The following is a 19,277-nucleotide window of genomic DNA, read 5'->3' on the forward strand; positions in this document are numbered from 1 at the left end:
TTATTTCTCCTATTTCAATTTAAAATCCTTCTTCTTCTTCTTCCCCCCGCCCCCGCCTCCGCTTTTTTTTTCTTTTCTTTTTCTGGTGCATATATATATATATATATATATATATATATATATATATATATATATGCTTTGATTAGTTGTACATTGTGTGTTCAAGTTAATAAAAGAAAAATACCCTTGAATAAAAGGCTACAAAATTGTCATCTTCTTGTTCTTCCTTTTCCGGTACGCCAGAGGAAACTTCCCGGAAAACTGCTGCAATTTAGGTTTTCCCCCACAATCTTAGGTCTCATTCCGCTAAGGGAAATAAGTACGTGTTTTGTTTCTAAGTAAATGTGATTTATTGTGAGAGATTGACATGTCTCGTAATAAAGCAGAAAATAAATAATTAAAAAAAACCTTAGTGGACACAATATACACGTGAGGAATTATTCCAATCTGCTTACAATTTTTGTCTTTTCTCTATTTTTTTTCAAGGAGATTGAGTCAGAGGTTGGAACATAAATTTGGCAAACATCCGTAAACAGAATAAAAGATCTAAAATAGAGCATTACAAAAAATTACAAGATCTTAAAAAAAAAAAATCTTTTGTTAGTTTCGATCGCTTTTAAAAAAATATATTATTTGTGTTTTTTCTTTGGTTGTTTATACATTAATTCTAATTCACCCCAAGAAAAAGAGATGTGCTACTTGACCGGATCATCGTACTTGTCGGCCCAACACCATTTCTTGATGGGTCCATTCCATTCTGTCTCTAGTAATGGGCTTGTTGTTGAACCAAATACAAAACTATTGGGCTTTGTATGGTAATGAACCTCTGGCCCAAGCTAAATCTACTATGTTTTTGGCAGACGTAACAAGCTATTTGGAGTTGCGGTCAACCGAAAATGGGCTAAAGGCCCAAATCTTACTCTACTGGAATGAGGGGTTTTGTAGCCTTTCACTATTTTAACGGGGGACCGGGACACCCAAACGCAAGTGGATGAGTTGAACTCCTGATCTCATCGGAGAGTTGGCCGAGCGGTCTAGTTGTAACGCAACTAATTAACTAACCCGTCCATTAACAGTATCGGGGACAGACAAAACATTAAAATCAATTAGCTGACCTAGTTTCTGAACTAATATGCCTATTAGTTGTCTTACTGGAGATGGCCTAATACCTTAGGTTTGGCCAAAAACCTTAGGTTTGGCCAAAAACAAGAGAGTTGAACTGGTGGTCACTTTTTAGCGAGGTGAGATCATTGTTCTTAAAGTAGGGTTGCAAAGCGAGCATAGTCGGGCTGAGCTTTGTATTGTTCGAGTTCGGCTTGTTTACTAAACGAGCTTAAAATTCGAGCTCGTGGCCGAATACTTAATGGATCGAGCCCAGTTTATATACACAACAGCCTAAACGAGCATCCATTAATGAGCCGAGCCTATATAACCGAATCTAGTTTTTCGAGAAGGGCCGAGCTTAATTGTATTGAGCTCGGCTCGTTTATTACACAAGCCTAAAACTCGGGTTAGAACTCGGCTCAATCACTAACGAGATGAACCTCGAGCTGCTCAGTTAAACACTCACCTAGGCAATTGCCCTCCTTGTGTCATTGGGCTGGCTCCCACGTCAGAAGTTTCGGATTTGTGTGTGTGTTGAAATTGTCCATTTTACCCTCCCTAGTTTCTGACTTTCTTGGCTTCATTTTTGATGGTTTGTTTGCTTTTTTATTGGTACCCAACGGACTGTAGAGCCGACATGAGTGACAGGCATGCACGTGGGGGGCTTGCAGGGTTTGGACTGGGTCGGGCCGGGCCCACGAAGTGTCAAATCGAACGTCTCTTCCGATTGACCGCAGAATGCGGGGATTCTCGTACGGCGACCCTCTTTTTCAATTTCCCTTGTTTGCTTGTGTAAAGTTTGGCAATTGGGAGCTCCTGCCTGCCTGCCCACTCGCGCCCACGGGATGGATCTCACACAACGCGACGTAGATTTAATGTTTTTGAAGAATCCTCGTGTTACGTCCCAAACCCTCTATTCAAACACCACGGGCCGAATGGAAAAAAGTAATCGGTGGTCATAGACACGGACACGGACACATAACGTGCAAACTCTCTTTATAGTAGCATAATTATGTGGAGTTCGTGATTATGTGGTATTCGAACTCTTACTACAGTCATGTCGTGAAAAGAAAAAAGAATGGATGCCTTGCTAGCTGTATATGGATGTTGATCCTTTGGGGTGTTAGGGTTGGAATATGATTGTCGAACGTATTGTGGTGTCAGCTATGTCAACATAGTTGGGATGCCATACGCTTATTGTTAACGCCTTTTTATCTCTCCCCCTTGTCTTGTACTGTTTATTTTGTCATTAATAAAATTGCTTTTCGCTATTAAAAAAAGAAAAAAAGAATGCATTTGAAACATTTGATGCAAGCCGTCTGTACTGAGATGAACGATCGGATAGACAACTTTGCACTCGCTCGGTAGCATCCCCGGGTCTTAGATTTCTTTCGATAAATTACATGATTAATGATTTTTTATTCACTGCGACCTAAAGTCACATAATATGCGTGCATGAAAATGTCTTTCAAAAGTAACCCAAACAACTATAATTCGTGAGTGCGCACAAGAATTGAGAGTACAAGCACATAACGAGAATTGAGAATATGAACGAAAGCCATGCTGAAGAATTATGTGATCAAATGAAGTCGACATTGACTCTACTACTCCTATTACCTAGTGTCAACTGGCAATTACGTACCCTGTTTAAATTCTCCTATAACAATGAGAAGACATATATATTCTTTTTTTATTTGTGTTCAACTGGCAGAGATATTCGGAACAATTTACGTATATCTTAACTAATCTCCTTCTCGATCGCTTCGATCAAAGAAATGTCATCCATGCCAGAATTAGAATTTTTGCGTACATACATAATCCATGTAAGTTTCTCAAAACACAGTTATTGTACTAAAATGTAGTTTCTGGATCAGAAAGTCTATGGGTACAGAAAAATTGGTACAGATTTTGTACATAAATTTTTTATGGGGCCCACTACGGATCCCATACAAATGATCCAAGCCGTTCACTAAATGAAAAACATTTTTTCAAGGGCCCTCGCAAAAATTCAGTTTAATCCGATACTTATAGATATTCGATCTAATCATCTAACTTTTTCATATCCTGAAATCTAAATGAAAAATTAGATGATTGGATTGAACACCTATAAGTAACGGATTGAGCTGAATTTTTGCAAGAGCCCTTGAAAAACTATTTTATATTTAATGATCGGCTTGGATCATTTGTGTGGGACCCGTAATGGGCCCCACAAAAAATTAGTTACAAAATCTGTATCAATTTTTCTGTACCAGTAGCTGGACTCTTTGTGGATATTTCCTGAAGAATTGCCCGATTTTTATAGTATTAAAGATTAGGTGGTGAATGGGTCCTAGATAATTAATAAACTCCACAAGCAAACTCTCTCTCTCTCTCTCTCTCTCTCTCTAAGACGGTGAGTTTCATTCCTCTTAAAGACTTTACAAGGACAATGACCGACTGTTGAACTACAAACAGACAAACATGGAGTAGTATGAGATATGGGGCAGTGATTAGTCCTTTTTTTTTTTCCATCAGTCTTTCTATGCAGTGAAGTTTCATTCCTCTTTGGCCTTTACAACTCAAACTTTCACTATGGCCGGGATACGTACATATTTCGCAGATTCACTGCATGCCAATCTCTTGGCGTCTACTATTGAGAGTAATTTGTTGATCATATTTCTACGCCTTCACGTCATGCGTGGGCGGACATCGGCCCCCGTTTACATTCATACTCGATCGGCCTATAGAAAGGGTTCCAATGACGACAACAAAAAAGATATTTCTACGGCTTACGTCAATCTACTAATTAACTTGAACCCAACCATAATTAGCAAACAGTACGAAACTATTGGTGAATACATGTACGTATATTTTATGTATAGACGTACGTATACATGAAAGAGAAACAAAACAAATTCTTTTAACTGTACATAAACATAAAAGAACATGCATACATTTTTTGGTAACTTATTGTAGTCTTATTAAAGCACCACGCAACAAAAGTTCTTAAGGTAGCCCTTTGTACGAAGAGACGCAACAAGAAAAAATAAGGGGAGTGATTTTCACACTCCATTTTTTCTCCTTAGTCACTTCTTATTCATGTGAAATTACTTTGTTTACCCTTTTATAAGTCCACTTTTCCACACAGGAATGGGCAATGTAGTAAATTCACACTAAATAAAGACAAAAAAAAAAGGTGTATAGATGGTAAAAAGGGAAGTGTTAGAATCAATTCCCAAATCCACAAAACAATTAGGGGTAAAAAAAATCCTCTTGTGAACTCCCCAATTAGTACACCATTCTGTTGTGATTTCTACACTCACTTTTTTGCTATCCACACTCTTGATTTGTTTTTATTCATGTTAATTTACCATATTAACCTTTCACTAGCTCACGTCTTCCCACGTCAAAGGGTAATGTAGTAAATTAAGAAGAACAAGAAGAAAAAAACACCTATGGCAAAAAGATGTGTGAAAATCAATTCTCTTCAATAGAGACAGGATCCTCTGTACCAAAAACTCATGTGCCTCTGTGCCAATGGATTCTTCAGCTGTTGGATTTCAAACAAAAAAAAAATCACACAATCCAATAGCTAGAAAACCCCTCAGCACAAAGATTTTCGGAACAGAAAAGATCGAACCTCTCTTCAATACTATTACGTATTACTCTAGACTAGATGCAAGAAGTCAAACAGCTTTTCACTTGCACATTTCTGCCAATCGTTTATTTTTCTATGATATTTTCTTCTTCTTCCAGATTAATGTCAAATTGTTTCAGAGGGTTTTTGTTTTTTGCCTGATCGATTTTCGTGTTATTTTTCCGTTAGCCTGTTTCCTTTTTGAGATCTCTAAAAAATTGTCTATATTTTTTAATTTCTACTATATTTTATTTTTAATATAGATATTGTATGATAGATCTCAATTAATTTTGTTAAACAAATATTTGAAAATCATAAAAAAATCATATATTGTGTGAAATAATTTTTTGGGAGGTTCCAATTAAAGAAAATAGACACAACAATTTGGGATGGAAGGAGTGCTATTTAATTACGCTAGATCATTGACACAAAAGGAGGGGATTAAGATTTAGGCACAGATATATGACGGATCACAAGAAATTAATAGTGACAAGAAAGTGTAATGTGATCAACATATCTCTATCACTCCGAAGGGTCCATCCGGTTGGTTCGTAGGTTTGCTCCGCATATAATGACCGGGATTAGATTCTTGGGGTCAAGCCAGAACAAAGAAATTTCTTGTAAATCCCATAGTTCTGGCGTGGATGGCCTGTCAAATTTGACTGGATCAGGGAAGGAGATGAGTCAAGGTGTTGCATAAACTGGCTCGAACATCCTTGACTGTCAAAAAAAAAAAGAAAAATAATATTGGCACTCAAAAAATTGATGCAGACACTCCAAAATCAGTGTAATTTCAAAGCCACTTTCCTTTGTTCTTTAGAGTGCCTCTATCAATTTTTGGAGTGCTAATATCATTTTCCAAAAAAAAAATTTCCCTATCACACTGAAAGACTTTTTGAGACAATTATTGGACATGCTTTTAATCTTCAAAAACTTGAACGAAACATATCCATTCAATGATCTAGAGTTCCAAAATGAGGATCATATCAACATCAGAGAGTTGAAATTTACCAATAATAGATGTTCGTTTGCACCACGAAATTAAGCATTAATTATACAGAATTAAACAATAGATGGAGAACACAAATATATTAGGCAAAATTTGAGCAAATTGGCATTGTTAAATTTGAGGCTGTTTGGACAGGATATTTCTCGACTACCCTTTGAAGATTGATAAAAGTTATTTATATACTGTATTTAATTTGATTTGTACCCATTACTGTAAATTGAGGATGACTTAGCATAACAAAATTGGTGATTACAAAATTCCCATATGGCTATACGGTTTCAACTTTTGATTGGACTCCATTTCCCTAATAAAGTACTCCGTATTACTTTGGCCAATAAAAAAAAAAAAAAAAAACTTGTAGTGATCTAGTTTTCCTACAACGTACTTATATATTGTCTACACGCCTTTTCTTGTTTAAAGAACCAATGTGTAGCAACTTCTACCAAATCGCAAACTTAGATCGATTCATCACTTGAGCACGCAATGATGAAAAAACCTACCGTGGAACTCATCGAGACAAATGTATGTGGATATGTGTCTCGTAGACGTGCTAATCCTTTAAGGAACTTTTGGGAGTTAGTACTGAACCCTAGTAGCTAGGGCTAGGGTTTCACAACTCTCACAAATCACAATCTTATGACTATTGCCCTATCGAATTTATGACAATAACATGTACATGAATTTAGGAACGCAAAAACGAATTTTCATACGGCGATTTTCATTGGCCGAAAATCCATTCCCCCATTCGGTATTTTTTTTCCCCCATATGGGGAGGTCCGGGCTTTCCGCGAGTTGATCGTGTTCTACGTACACATACATTTACTATAAAGTAGTTAAGAGGTCTTATCTTCAACATATTTTTCTCATTGTCACTGTATTTTTACTCGGCCCCAAATCAAAAGATTTTACCAGCTTCCTCCTTATTTAGTGACCAAACCAATCATACTGGTGAAAAAGCACATTACGGTTTCTCTAGTTTAAGGTAAATTATGTGATCATCAAAGTGTAGGCAGGCAGGCACATTTTTAAGTCCTTTTTTGACGAGGAAAATCAATCTCCTGTCATTCAAAGAGATTCGTTAGGTTGCCAGTGAAATGACCAATCTATCAAATGCTTTTTGATTGCAACTTTACCTTTCCAAGAGTAGTGAAAATCACATTCACAATTTGTTCAAGACTCCTGCACTTCCATGTTGTATGGTTATCATGAAACGGGTGATATTTTTTTTATTTTTTTATTTATCTTAATGTTGAGACATCTTTACCTGATAATATATCTTGATTGGATGGTGTTTTGAAAATTTTTGAGTTTGATTTTAGGGTAATAAGTGGAGAGAGAAATTAGGATAATAATTAGAGATAGAGATAATGAGTAGAGAGAGAGAGAAATGAGAATAATGATTAGAAATGAGAATAATAATTGAAAATATGGATAATAAGTGTTTTTTGAGTTGAATTTTTTTTTCAAGATTCCATACAAACAAGGAATTAATTTTTTGAATTCGACATAAAATTTTCACTTGCTATGATCAGAACAGGGTCTATTCCACCAAATAATTTTAGAGATTTACAATCCACCTCCAACGATGACAGAGCCAACAAAAAGATTGCATGATTAATATATAGGTTTGGCGGGTTTGGGTTATGTTCTTAGTTTCGACTTTGTCCTTTCGGTTTGCTCTCTTGAGTTTCGATTTATTTTTTTTTGGTCTTAGGTTGTTTGAGTTGTTTCAATGGATGTTTCGGTTTTGTTTTTAAGTGTGATGTTTTGGTTGATTCCTTGCCTTTCTTTGGGTTTGGTTCTCATGAGGCGTTCGCCGGTGTGTCCGTGATCCGTTAAATCTTTGTAATCTTTTTCAAAGATTTATATTTTTTTTTTGTTGATAGTTAAAAGACTGTATAACTATAGACCCAGAAAAGCTATGCATGACAGATCTCAAATGTGATTGTACGTGATAGGGGAATATTAATCAATGCAATCATACATTAATTACTTAGTTATGGAATGAATGATCACTAAATATAATGTTGGGATCTTTTTACCTAATAACTTTAAGCTTTTGGATTGGATATAAAGTTTCTGCACGCTCCTTTTTAATAATGTTTATGGAATATGATACTTCTAAATTTGAATTAAATTATTAGTTTAGCATATGCTATAATATTCAGAAATAGCTAGCGTTGAATATTGTTTAACTAAGTAATTAAATTGTCCAACACCACCTGCTTATTAAGCCTATTATATTAGCAGAGAAAGAGAGAGAACCTCAAGGAACGGGAAAAAAAAAAAAACTGGAGAATAGGAAGTAAACATCTAAAATCACAATCCATTAAATAAAGGGTTCATTGCCAGTTCTGGAGAATAGGAAAAAAAAAAAATGACAATTGTGAATATAGGTTGTGCATGACTTCTCAAATTATGTAAAATTGTGATGGATCGAACCAGAAATTGAGAACTATAAAACTGAGCAATCGCGTAATTAAAGAATAAGAGGGTTTACAATTTTTTTCTTTGCTCGCGCGGCAAGAAAACCATTGTAGAACTTCACTGTCACTTTTCTTGGTGTGTTTGGTCTCAAGTATTGGATTGGTGGCATACGAATTGGGTGTGTCCGTCTTCGATAGCGGACCTCATGTGTGGGTGGTTCGACAACAACTTCCGTAAATTGGAAAAACACATTTGGGAAGTGTGCTTCTATGCAACAATTTGGTCCATTTGGATGATGCGAAATGGCTGTATTTTTAAGAATGCGACTGCAAGCTCAGAGGAGGTGGTGGATATTATTAAGTTTAGGGTTGCGATGTGGATTAAAGTCAAATTCAATGTTAGGATGTACACTGTGGAGGATTTCAAAAGATTTTTAGATGGCATTCGATCGCTTAATTTGTAATTTGTTTTGACGATTATCATTCAACTTCTAACTGGATGATTATCGTCTTCCCTTTCCCCAGTTGAGTTGAGCATGTTCGCTCCTCAACCTTCCCCCCTCGATGTAACCTTTCGAGTTCTATGAAATTTCTTTTAGCCGAGCAAAAAAAAAAAAAGAAAAACATTGTAGATAACTTGATAAAAAGTACATCGAGGGGGAGGGTTCGACAAAGTAGCTTGGCCAATGAACAAGGCAACATGGCGGAGAACTCACCGGCCAACATGAGAGTTTACATTTGCCGATCCAAGATAAAAAAAACGTTTTGAGTTTACATTTTTCGGCTTAATGCAATGTCTACGGAAAAGATCAAACAAATCTGAAAAGGAAACCCTAGAGCTTCAAATACAGTCTTATTCAGGTCGTGCAAGTTTTTTTTGGCTAAGCAAAAAGAATTTATTAATCTTTATAAAAGATTATAAAGATTAAAATGATCAAGGGCACATCGACAAAAAAGTCACACGAGACCGAAAGGCAGGCAAGACGCTAACTGAACCCCAAAAACCAAAAACAACCAAGAACCAAAACAAGCTTAAAGCCCCAAATCGCCAGAAGTTTGTGTGCAATGTGTGGTAAAATTTAAAGTAATATTGAAACATATCTTTCCCATAAATCAGAGAAATTGATTCTGCAAAACTCGGAATTGGACAACAACCTTATTTCAAAAAAAAAATTGTTAAGACTGTGCAAGTCAATACACACACTCATTAGCCTGGACACACACACACACACTCAAATTTTAATAGTTGTCATAAAATATAGAGTTACACGCAAATATGAACATGTTCTTAAGTTTGAACCGACAGTTTTCTTTTGATGGGCAAAGAAAATTTTTATTAAGCTCGAAAAGGATACATCGAGGGGAAAAGAAAGGGGAGAGGCTAAGAAATTAGCCAACACAGAAAAATACAAGAAAAAAACATCCAGCCAAGGTTGGATGGAATGAGAACAATTAGATCAGATTCATCCGAGTAGATCTAACAGCCTGAAAGCACACCTCTTGAAATCTTCCACCGTGTAACCCAGAATATATCATGGAGTAAGTATTTACATGTGAGAATTGAAAGCCAATATCGATCGAGATTATAAACAAACTCCGCTTACGTAATAGACTTTACATGTAAAAGTGTTAAATTTTTACATGTATATATGCATATGCACAATAAGCAAGAGACCCTATAATGCACACAATATGTAGATGAAATCAGAAGAAAACCATTTTGATACAATCCTATGATAGAAATAAATCATGGCATATAGTTGGTGATTATAAATTTTCCGCCTTTCAAAAAAAAAAATGCTATATTTCGAAAGTCGAAATTAAGCTTTCATATATATATCCCACCAAAATCACACATAAAATGAAAACGAAGTTCCAAAGCATAATCATTCTATATCTCATTCAATAGAAAAAGAAAAAAGAAAAAAAACATTTACCCCATATTGCACATAAAATAAATACTTTCCCATCAAGCATGTATGGCTCTCATATAAACCAAATAGCAATCAGAAAAGCAAATCAAGGCCAGGGATTCATTCATTAGCAAACACCAAATCTTTGGATTTCTCTTGTTTTGTTTCTTGCCAGCCTCGAGTACGTTGCTCTTCTTTTTCTTTTGAGTTCTCGCGGCATGTGATTGTCAAATTGAGCTCGTGCCTTCTTGCGATTGTCCTTCCTCTGGTTTGATCCCTTTAATATTTGTAATTCGTTTTCAAAGATTAATGAAATTCTTTTCTGCTATTAAAAAAAAAAAAACTTAATGTTGTCGGCCAGTTTGATATGGCCATTAGCACTCTACACATAGGAATACACATATTTTCTCCAATCTATGAACCCTACTAGGTTATATTTAAATAAAAAAATCCCTTTTTAAAAAAAAAAAAACAATAATTAGATCTGGGTTTTGTTCTTTTTACTTCAAATGCAGATCTAACCAGATATTGCCATAATTTGGAACCCTAGGTTATGCCTTCCATTATTTATTTCCATGTTACTAGTAATTTTATAGTGTTACTTTTCTCAATGGAATCCCCCCCTTGGGAAACATTTTCACACTTGATATGACAATTCAAGAACAAAGGAAAGGAAAGGAATGGACCCTCACTAAACGTACGTCCATCAGTTTTATTATAATTTTAGAGCACTAGAAATCAACCAACTTGCAGTTTGTCAGGTCTTAAATGAATATAGAAATTAGAATTTCTGCCCAGTACTTTCATAAGCACTCTTCCATAAATGAAACGACATCACCAATGGAAAAACTTTTGGTACCGGCACGTGGTACTTGTCGGCGTTCCGAATATTTCAAATGTGTTTTGGATCGTCTGGATTTTAGAGAAAGAATAAGAGAAGAGAGAGTGATGAAGTAAACGAAGAGAGAGGAAGAATAAATCTGGACCGTCCAAACATGACGGTCCAGATCGCCGACGGGCACCTCCACTTGGTACCCACTCGGCACGAAAAAAACCTTCTCGCACCAATGACTCTACCCCACCACAAATAATTGACCTCACACAACCATTTTAGATATAGTTTTTTATTAGTGAAAATTCAGGATTATTAAATTATCATTTAGTTTTAGTGTACAATTTTTCACTACAATTAGCCTGAAAGCACTATTAAAACTACTCTTAAAACTAATCTTGAATTTCTTGTTATATGTAATCGATCCTTAGGGCTGTGTTTAAATCATCAATCTATTGAGTGATTTATTGAGATAAATGAAAATAATAGGAAAGCCAAAGATAACCTTACCTTCTTCAACTCCTTTATTTTTTGCCGGCAAAATTTTTTTTTGTCAGAAACTAAACAAAGGAAACATCGAGAGAGAGCAAAAAGAGGAACAACTTACATGATGCAAGCACAATTAAACTTATAGGAGTAGTAGCTTAAGATGTAATTAAGAATGTTGGAAAGAGAATTACAAACAGATTAGGAATTTAAACAAGTGATTTTGAATATGTACTGCTGCTAATTAGAAATAAATTATACTCTCCAGTGATCATCATCAAGTACATCATGAGAGAGAAGCAATGACATGCTCATGAGTTTCATTCACATAACAGATCATAACTTCCAAGTACATTTTTTAAATACAACTACTAACTTCCAGAACTAAAATACTACTAGTACTACTGTTTGCAACAAAAGCTGAATCCAAGATTTCCCAGATCTAATTAACTCCTAGTTCTCTGATGCCAAACAGTACCCATAACCACTGAAAAAGAGTTCATCCTGGCTACTACCCAACTTCAGATAAAGTTACTAAAAGAGAGAGAAGACATCTAGAGAGGACAGAAACAAAGAAAACCAGCTTTAATACCACATACCCAGAAGAAAAATACCCAAAGATTTGCCCACGATACAGACCAAATTTATTATTCCAGGTAAGACTCACATCACACCAGCTTTGAATCTGCGGACGTCAAGTATCCTGCACTTTTTCTGTATATTTTCTCTAGGAAAAGATTATGGGTACGTACCGATTTTCTCGCCGATCATCATAGATATAGCGACCAGGGATTCAGATTGCACCGGGAGGCGGCGGCAGCTGCAGCTGCGGAGGCTGAGACGGCGGAGGCCGCTTCCGCTTCTTCTTCTCGTAACTAACCCCTCTGGCCTTAGACTGCAAATCCCTCACCTCTCGGAGATAAAGCCTCACGGCTCGAGCCCCAAACGGGTTTGCCTCGGGCTTCCCTCCATTCTCCTCGTAGGCCGCCCGGAGGCGGCCGATGAGAGCATCGAGGCTGCCCCAAGCCTGACGGAGCGGGCAGGGGCACGGGGCAGGCGGGTTCGGGTGCCCGTAGAAGGGGCATATAGGGGTGTGGATTTTGGTCTTTCCGAATTGGTCCAGGTACCGGAGGAACTCGAGCACGTGGGCGCCGCTGCAGCGGTTGAGGGAGAGCGGAGGGCGGTGGTTCTTGAGGTACTGGCCGAAGGTGTTCCAGTCTCTGCGTTTCTGGTTTTCGTATCGGCTCGGGGTTGCCGATGAGGAAGAGGCTGAGCTGTTTCCAGCTAAGGTTAAGGAATTGTTGTTTCCGGTGTTTTCGGAATTGGAACTCTCTCCTCCTATATCTGGTAGCGAATCCATGGCTACTGTTTTTTGGGTTTGCGGTCTTGGATCTTGTGGGGGAGTAGGGTTTTTTTTTGGAAGGGGTATGGAGTGTTTTACTCTTCTAGGGTTCCATTTTCTTCTAGAGAGAGAGAGAGAGAGGGAGAAGGGGAGATTACGGTTTTTCCTTCTTCTAGGGTTTCATTTCCTTCAGCTGAAGAGATCTAGGATGCATGATCTTGATTCTTATAGAGCTGATGAGATCATGAGACTCAGACAACTTTCAGTTGTAAATGGAAATCCCCATTTAGGCTTTTACTAGAGAGAGAAGATTTGTGCTTAGAGAGAGAGAGAGAGAGAGAGAGAGAGAGAGAGAGAGAGACACTGTTTACAAAAATAGGGTTAGTGATGAGATTGATGGGAGAGGGGGAGGGAAGGGACTCTTCTTCTCTCACTCATCTCTGGTCTTGGGGTGGGGGGTTTCTATATATGTTGGAGCAGCAGTACGAGGAAATCTCACTAAAATTGTGTTTCCCTAAAATAGGGGGGAGCAGCGGAGTTTATGTCATTCTTATTGGTGTTTGTGGAGAGAGAGAGAGAGAGAGGGAGAGAGAGAGGAGACTCTGAACTCGCAGATATGTTAGGGCTTTTGTGGAAATGGAAAGGAGGAAGGTTAGGTGGTTTTGGATAAAAGAAGTTAAAATAATTTTTTCTCGTTTTTATTTAATTTTTTTTTATATTTATTTGTTTTATGTCTAATTTTTATAATTTATTAATTCGTCTCGTTGAAAGAAATTGAAAAAATTTATAATTTTACTTTTTTAAATCTCCTCATTAAGACAAATTAATAATTTATAAAAGTTTAATAAAAATTATCAAATACAAAAAAAATTAAATAAAAAAAAAGTTATTTTAACTTATTAAACCAAAACAAGCGTAGATTGTGATGGTAACAGTACTAGACTCAAGAGTAGAAAGAATCCCACTACCATTTTTATTTTTTTCTTGACAGTTGCTCTAGAAAGAAGTCAATTCAACTTGAATGACAGTTGCTCTGGAAATGACCTGAATGCCCTTGTTCTTTAACTAAAACAACAGGGCAATAAAATATGAAAATTAATTTTTGCACTCTACTTTCTTATAACGAAAATGATACACCCACCGTCCATCAACCACCGCTCCGCCCACTGCACGCTCGCCGGGCTCACTCCGGCCACTGGACAACCGATCCAAACAGTTTAAAAATTCTAAAAAAAAAAATCGAGTGGGCTTATGCAAGAATCAACGGCATCCGAAGTGTGTAAGTGCTCGAACCAACCTTCCATTTTTTAATGGCTCGGATCATCTGATTTTTGGAAGTTCGGATTGAGCACTTACGCACTTCGGATGCCGTTTATTCTCGCGTAAGCCCACTTGGTTTTTTTTTATAGAATTTTTGGACGGTTCGGATCGGCCGTCTAGTGGCCGGAGTGGGCCCGGCGAGCGTGCGGTGGGCGGAACGGTGGGCGGTGGGCGTATATCATTGTCCTTCTTATAAATGGACCTTTTAATTAGTGCTTATGTAGTTGTGTTATAAGTAATTTTGTAAGGACTAAAAAGACAAAATTTGGAGTATTTATAAGAAACTGGAGTACAATGGAAAAAGCTTCTGTTGAAATGGAAAAAGAAATATTTTAAAATTGAGTTATTTCTTTCAATGCTGCTATATACTTGGATGGTGTTTCCATGAAACTAAAATAAGTAGACGAGTTGTTTCACTAAACATATGAACAAAATGTGTTTTTTTTTTTGATAGACAACAAGATTTTATTAAAATTCGATAAAGGGTACATCGAGACAAGTATTTGCACTAAACAAAATTGTTTCCACTAAACTAAATAGAGACAAGTTGTTTCACTTAACATATAGACGTACAAGTTATTTCCACAAAAGTAAATGAACAAATTTAGTGAAAACATGTATTTGCTTTTGCTTCATTCAGCTTTCTGCGGGATGTTTCTTTTTCTTGGTCTTATGCTTAACGCATCTATTGCGGTAGAGTGTTAATTGGCTTCTTTATTGTAATGTACCTTTTGTCGAGTTTATCAATAAGTTTTTTTGCTGATAAAAAAAAGTTGTAGATAAATAATATAAGAAAACAGACAATTTAGTTCCACTAAACTAAAAGGAGTACTAGACAAAGATTGTAAATCAATGGCTGTTTTTATTTTTAATGTTTTCTTGGATATATGATGTTTGCGCATGATTTTTCTTAGCCATTTTTGCCAACTTCTGGGATTTGTGGCTGGCATGGGTTTGGGGAGACCGTGAAAATGTCGTTTGGGGAGACCGTGAGTGGCTAGCATGGGTTGTGATGCATATATTCACTTTCCTTATGCCTCTCCATGTACCCTTTCGAGTTATCGATAAATTTTTTCTTTGCCGATCAAAATAAAAACAGAAATTGCAAATCTTTCATTATATATGTATGTACGAGGTGCGTTGCTTATTTCTCTCTCAAGGCTTGCTTTTGAAGCTGCGTGACGGGGGGGGGGGGGGGGGGGGGGGGGGGGGTGGGGGGGGGGGGGGGGGCGGGGCTCCAAAGCCTTGTATTGCAAAGCCACAAAGGTTGTCCGAGGTGGGTCTCCTAAAGGAGATGAACGAAGAGATCGAATTTAGACACGTCGAGTTAGGGCTGTAAGTTGTCGAAAATTGAAATCTTATGTTTCTTCCCACTCGAAAAACAAACCAAATTCAATGTTGAGGCATACTAGGCCGGTCTATGCGAATTCTGGCTTTTCGGGAGAGCATTGTTAAGGAAGTAGGGCATCAATCATATGACTAGTCCAAGCAAACGCTGGGCTCATAGGCGAAAATCAAGACTCATGGATCTTGATGAGGCCCGCAATGTTCAGCCCTTCAAAAAATACACAAGGCATAAGCTAGCGCAAACGATAGCATACCATTGAGGATAGTTGCAACGATCGATCCTCATGTGTATCGCGCACCGCAATGTCGGGTGGTTCACTAGTATCCTTTTTTGGCTCATGATGATCTAATGGTTTTTTTTTTTTTGCAGGTGCTCGAGGAACTGATGTTCTATAACGATCCTCATGTTTAGTTGCTTTTGCAATTCATTTGGAAGGGTCTGATGTTTCTCTTTTTGTTGTTTGTTTTGGTCTAAGCATCTCCCTATTTGGCTTGTTTCTTGTACTTTCTCCTTATTATTACTAATGAATTTTTTACTCTTCCAAAAAAAATACTCCAATAAAGAAGAGGCCAAATTCTTTTTAAAAAAAACATCTTTTCCGAAAGTCTTTTATTTTTGTCACAGTTTTATGCTCTTCTTTGTTTCTGTTCCCCTCTTATATACGGCTGAAATGTGGGCAATCTGTGACACCCCAAGGTCCCAAAGAGTCCCACATCTGGGAGTTGTGAAAAAGAAAAGGAATATATAACGAATCTCGACCGGCTATTGTATAACATAAGGTTAACCTTTTGAGTCACGTGGTTAGATTAAGGGTTAAGCAAGTCAACTGGCACGAGTCGTTGCACAATCTAGCAAGGGCTGTCCATGGCATGGGAAAGGAGCTTCAAGATGATCGCTCTAAAAACCATGATTCCAAACAAGCGCCTTGCATGAGTAATTATTCAGTGGAATTATTCAGTGGTTTGGAAGTACCGGCAAGTAATGCCCCAAGCCAGCACGCCTCAACATCACACCTAGTAGAGAAATATGTCGTGTTTGAGTTATTGGAAAACCACGTGGCAGTGTCTTGGTTTCAACTTCCAACCAACTAGCGGAAAGCCGGCCCCCTCCACCTCCTCCTCCAAACCCTGCTGAGTGCCGAAGGAAGATATATATTGTCTTATTTCCCGTTCTCTCTCTCTCACACCACTGCAGAACACTGTATATTAACGAAGGCCCCAAGTTTGGGGTAGCCTAATATGCCTAAATTTGGGTCAAAATCTAGATATTTGTGGTCAATATCTTCTTTCAAGATCAAACTCCTGGCTATACAGTTTGGTATTTGAACTCTTAATGTTTGGCAATAACTCAATTTTGAAGCTCCCCAAACAGTCTACTGGGCCAATGGACTCTAGCTCAATTGACATCTCCTGATCCTTTCCAGGTGAGATGTCAGGATTTGAACCCCTTCGTGGGCATTTGAGATTCAGAGCTATAGATAATCTCTGAAATCTACTGTAGACTAACCTACTAACTTCCGATGAATACAATATTGACAAAAAAAAAAAAAAAACAGTCTACTGAATTCACACGCTTGCTCAATTTTTGCATTGGTGTGAAGAAAATAACACGGCCGATATTCTGTTGGATAGGGTACGATACGATTATCAAATCGTACCATTTTGATATTACAGATCGTCCAAATATGATACTACTACTCTCGAAGCCGAACCTCTATCGATCTAGGAAAAAACAGGGCACGATTATTTAAGCTAATCTCAAAGTTCCTTCAACGTGGATACACAATACCCACAAATATAATTATTTGTCTCTTGTCTCGATTAAAACATCAAGAAGATAATTCTCCTTCTCAATAATAACCCCACAATGACCAATCGAGGAAGAATATAAGGTAAATTAACCACTGAAAGTTTAAAAAGTAGCCTATTTTTTTTCAAAAATCCTACTCTATGTTTTTACCCTTTTCGGTTTGCTTCTCTAAAAGATGGCCTACATGAGGAAAACAATTTTTTTTAGTCTCCCGAAAAGAAATATAAATCATCACATGACAATCATAACTTTGGTGCAGTAGAGGGTAGGGCAGAGCAGAGCCGGCTAAAGCCTATTCTGGCTAAATAATCCTTCAGGATTTTATTTTTTTTTGGTAATGTAGGGTATCTGGACCAGTTAACGTTCACGATTAATTTCTATAACTCTTTTTACGGTCTTTTCACACCCACAAGCGTGGGGTGAGGTAATATGAGGAGAATTGAACCCATTGGAGTTTGTCCAACATCGGTTAATTATCTCCTTCAAAATTAGTATATGAGCCTAGGCGGTCTTTCCACTTTTAGCCAATTGGAGAGGCAGCCCACAGCTAGAGTTTCGGAGAATTTGTTCCTCTTGTTTGTATTATAAGCGCACCGTTATTTGTTGTGATCCAAGTGTTACGAATCTTTTGTTTACCTCTCCACGTGTGAGTCAAGAGTCGCACGTACGAGAAAGTGTTGGAGTTTATCCCTTATCGGTTAATTATCTCCTACGATCTCTCTCTCTTTGTCAATTGGTTTGAAATTAAATGCTTTAACAGAACCTAAGATCCTTTTTTTTTTTATCGGCATAACTAAACCTGAGATTTTAAGATAAGAAAAAACCTCTAAAGTCTCAAACTAAGACCATCGGGCATCGCCCGGTTAAGCTGCCAAACAGTTTGATCTGACACCGATGTTTGGGAACAGTTGGTAAAATACACAGCAATGGCTTTTGCATTGGAAATTGAAGATGGCTCCTCTCTTTTTTCTAAGAAACATATTTTACACTCCCCGACTCCATTGAACTCACTGTTAAGCTCTCTCCTCCACATAAATTTACCAAATCATCCCAATTTGTTAATAGTAAAATACTAAGTAGTATGATTAGTCTTATCCACTACTCTCAGACAAATAATCCTCAATTTAAGGAGCCGATTCTTCTCCCTAAAAAAGCAGATGCTACTGTATTGGTAAAACCTATGACAAGCCTATTCAAGGAATCATCGCTGTTTATTGGTTTGGAGCACCTGATCTCATGTCCCCTTTGCTGGTTATGGCAAATTCTTTGACTGAGCAAGAACGCTATGAAATTATGTGATTTGCCTACAACCATATGTTTTTTTCCCAAAAATCACGTGTCCGGACAGACCAGCTTATGCATACCTCGATTAACCTTAAAAACCATAAATCTACCGTTCACTAACAGGGTGCTCAATTGAAGCCGGAGCAAATGCTCTTTAGATTGGCGCCAAAATAGTTGGTAGCATCTAAAAAGTTTTGAACTTGAGAAATTAGAAGAGAGCAAATCCCTAAGTCAAAGCCTATTAGGCCAACCCCTTGGGGTTAACAAGTACTTTGATGCGGGCTGGGCTTCTACCATACCTCCCCCTCCCTGTTGTTGGCAAAGAAAGAACAGCGAATGCATGGGGCCGGGTTGGGCTTCCACCGTGCCTTCCCGCTATGCCACCCAATAGAATTAAAAGACGCAAGCCCCTAAAGAAGTCAAGGTTCTTCCCCCGCACGAAGAAAAGTTCCAACTCGACCAACCGCCACTAGGACCAAATTCTCACATGTTCGTTTTGTTATTACAACCATAATTTTTTATGTCAAAGACAAGGCGATCGTGCCTTGGCAGTGACCATCACAAGCTAGTTCATTATAGCGGGGTTTCGATCTGAATCACTAAAAGGCACTAAATAGCATTGAAGGGAATCGGAGGCCATTGATTCATCAGATAGAGGGACGCTAGATGGCATTGATCAGAGAACGTACATCTACATCTTCAAAAGGGCGTAAGAAGCCTGCCTGCTATGCTCTTTATCAACACCACATTCATTCATAGAACAATCAAGCATAATGTTGAAACTTATA

General features: G+C 37.6%; 1 protein-coding gene across 1 annotated transcript; it reads right to left on the minus strand.

Moving 5' to 3' along the window:
* Positions 1 to 11,607: 11,607 nt before the first annotated feature.
* LOC131321171 (protein LIGHT-DEPENDENT SHORT HYPOCOTYLS 3-like) lies at positions 11,608 to 13,344 on the minus strand. The gene has a single exon (XM_058352179.1). The coding sequence runs from the start codon at positions 12,744 to 12,746 to the stop codon at positions 12,180 to 12,182; it is 567 nt and encodes a 188-aa protein (XP_058208162.1). The 5' UTR covers positions 12,747 to 13,344; the 3' UTR covers positions 11,608 to 12,179.
* Positions 13,345 to 19,277: the final 5,933 nt, after the last annotated feature.

The sequence above is a fragment of the Rhododendron vialii genome, chromosome 1a (assembly GCF_030253575.1).
Source record: "Rhododendron vialii isolate Sample 1 chromosome 1a, ASM3025357v1".
Taxonomy (NCBI): Eukaryota; Viridiplantae; Streptophyta; class Magnoliopsida; order Ericales; family Ericaceae; genus Rhododendron; species Rhododendron vialii.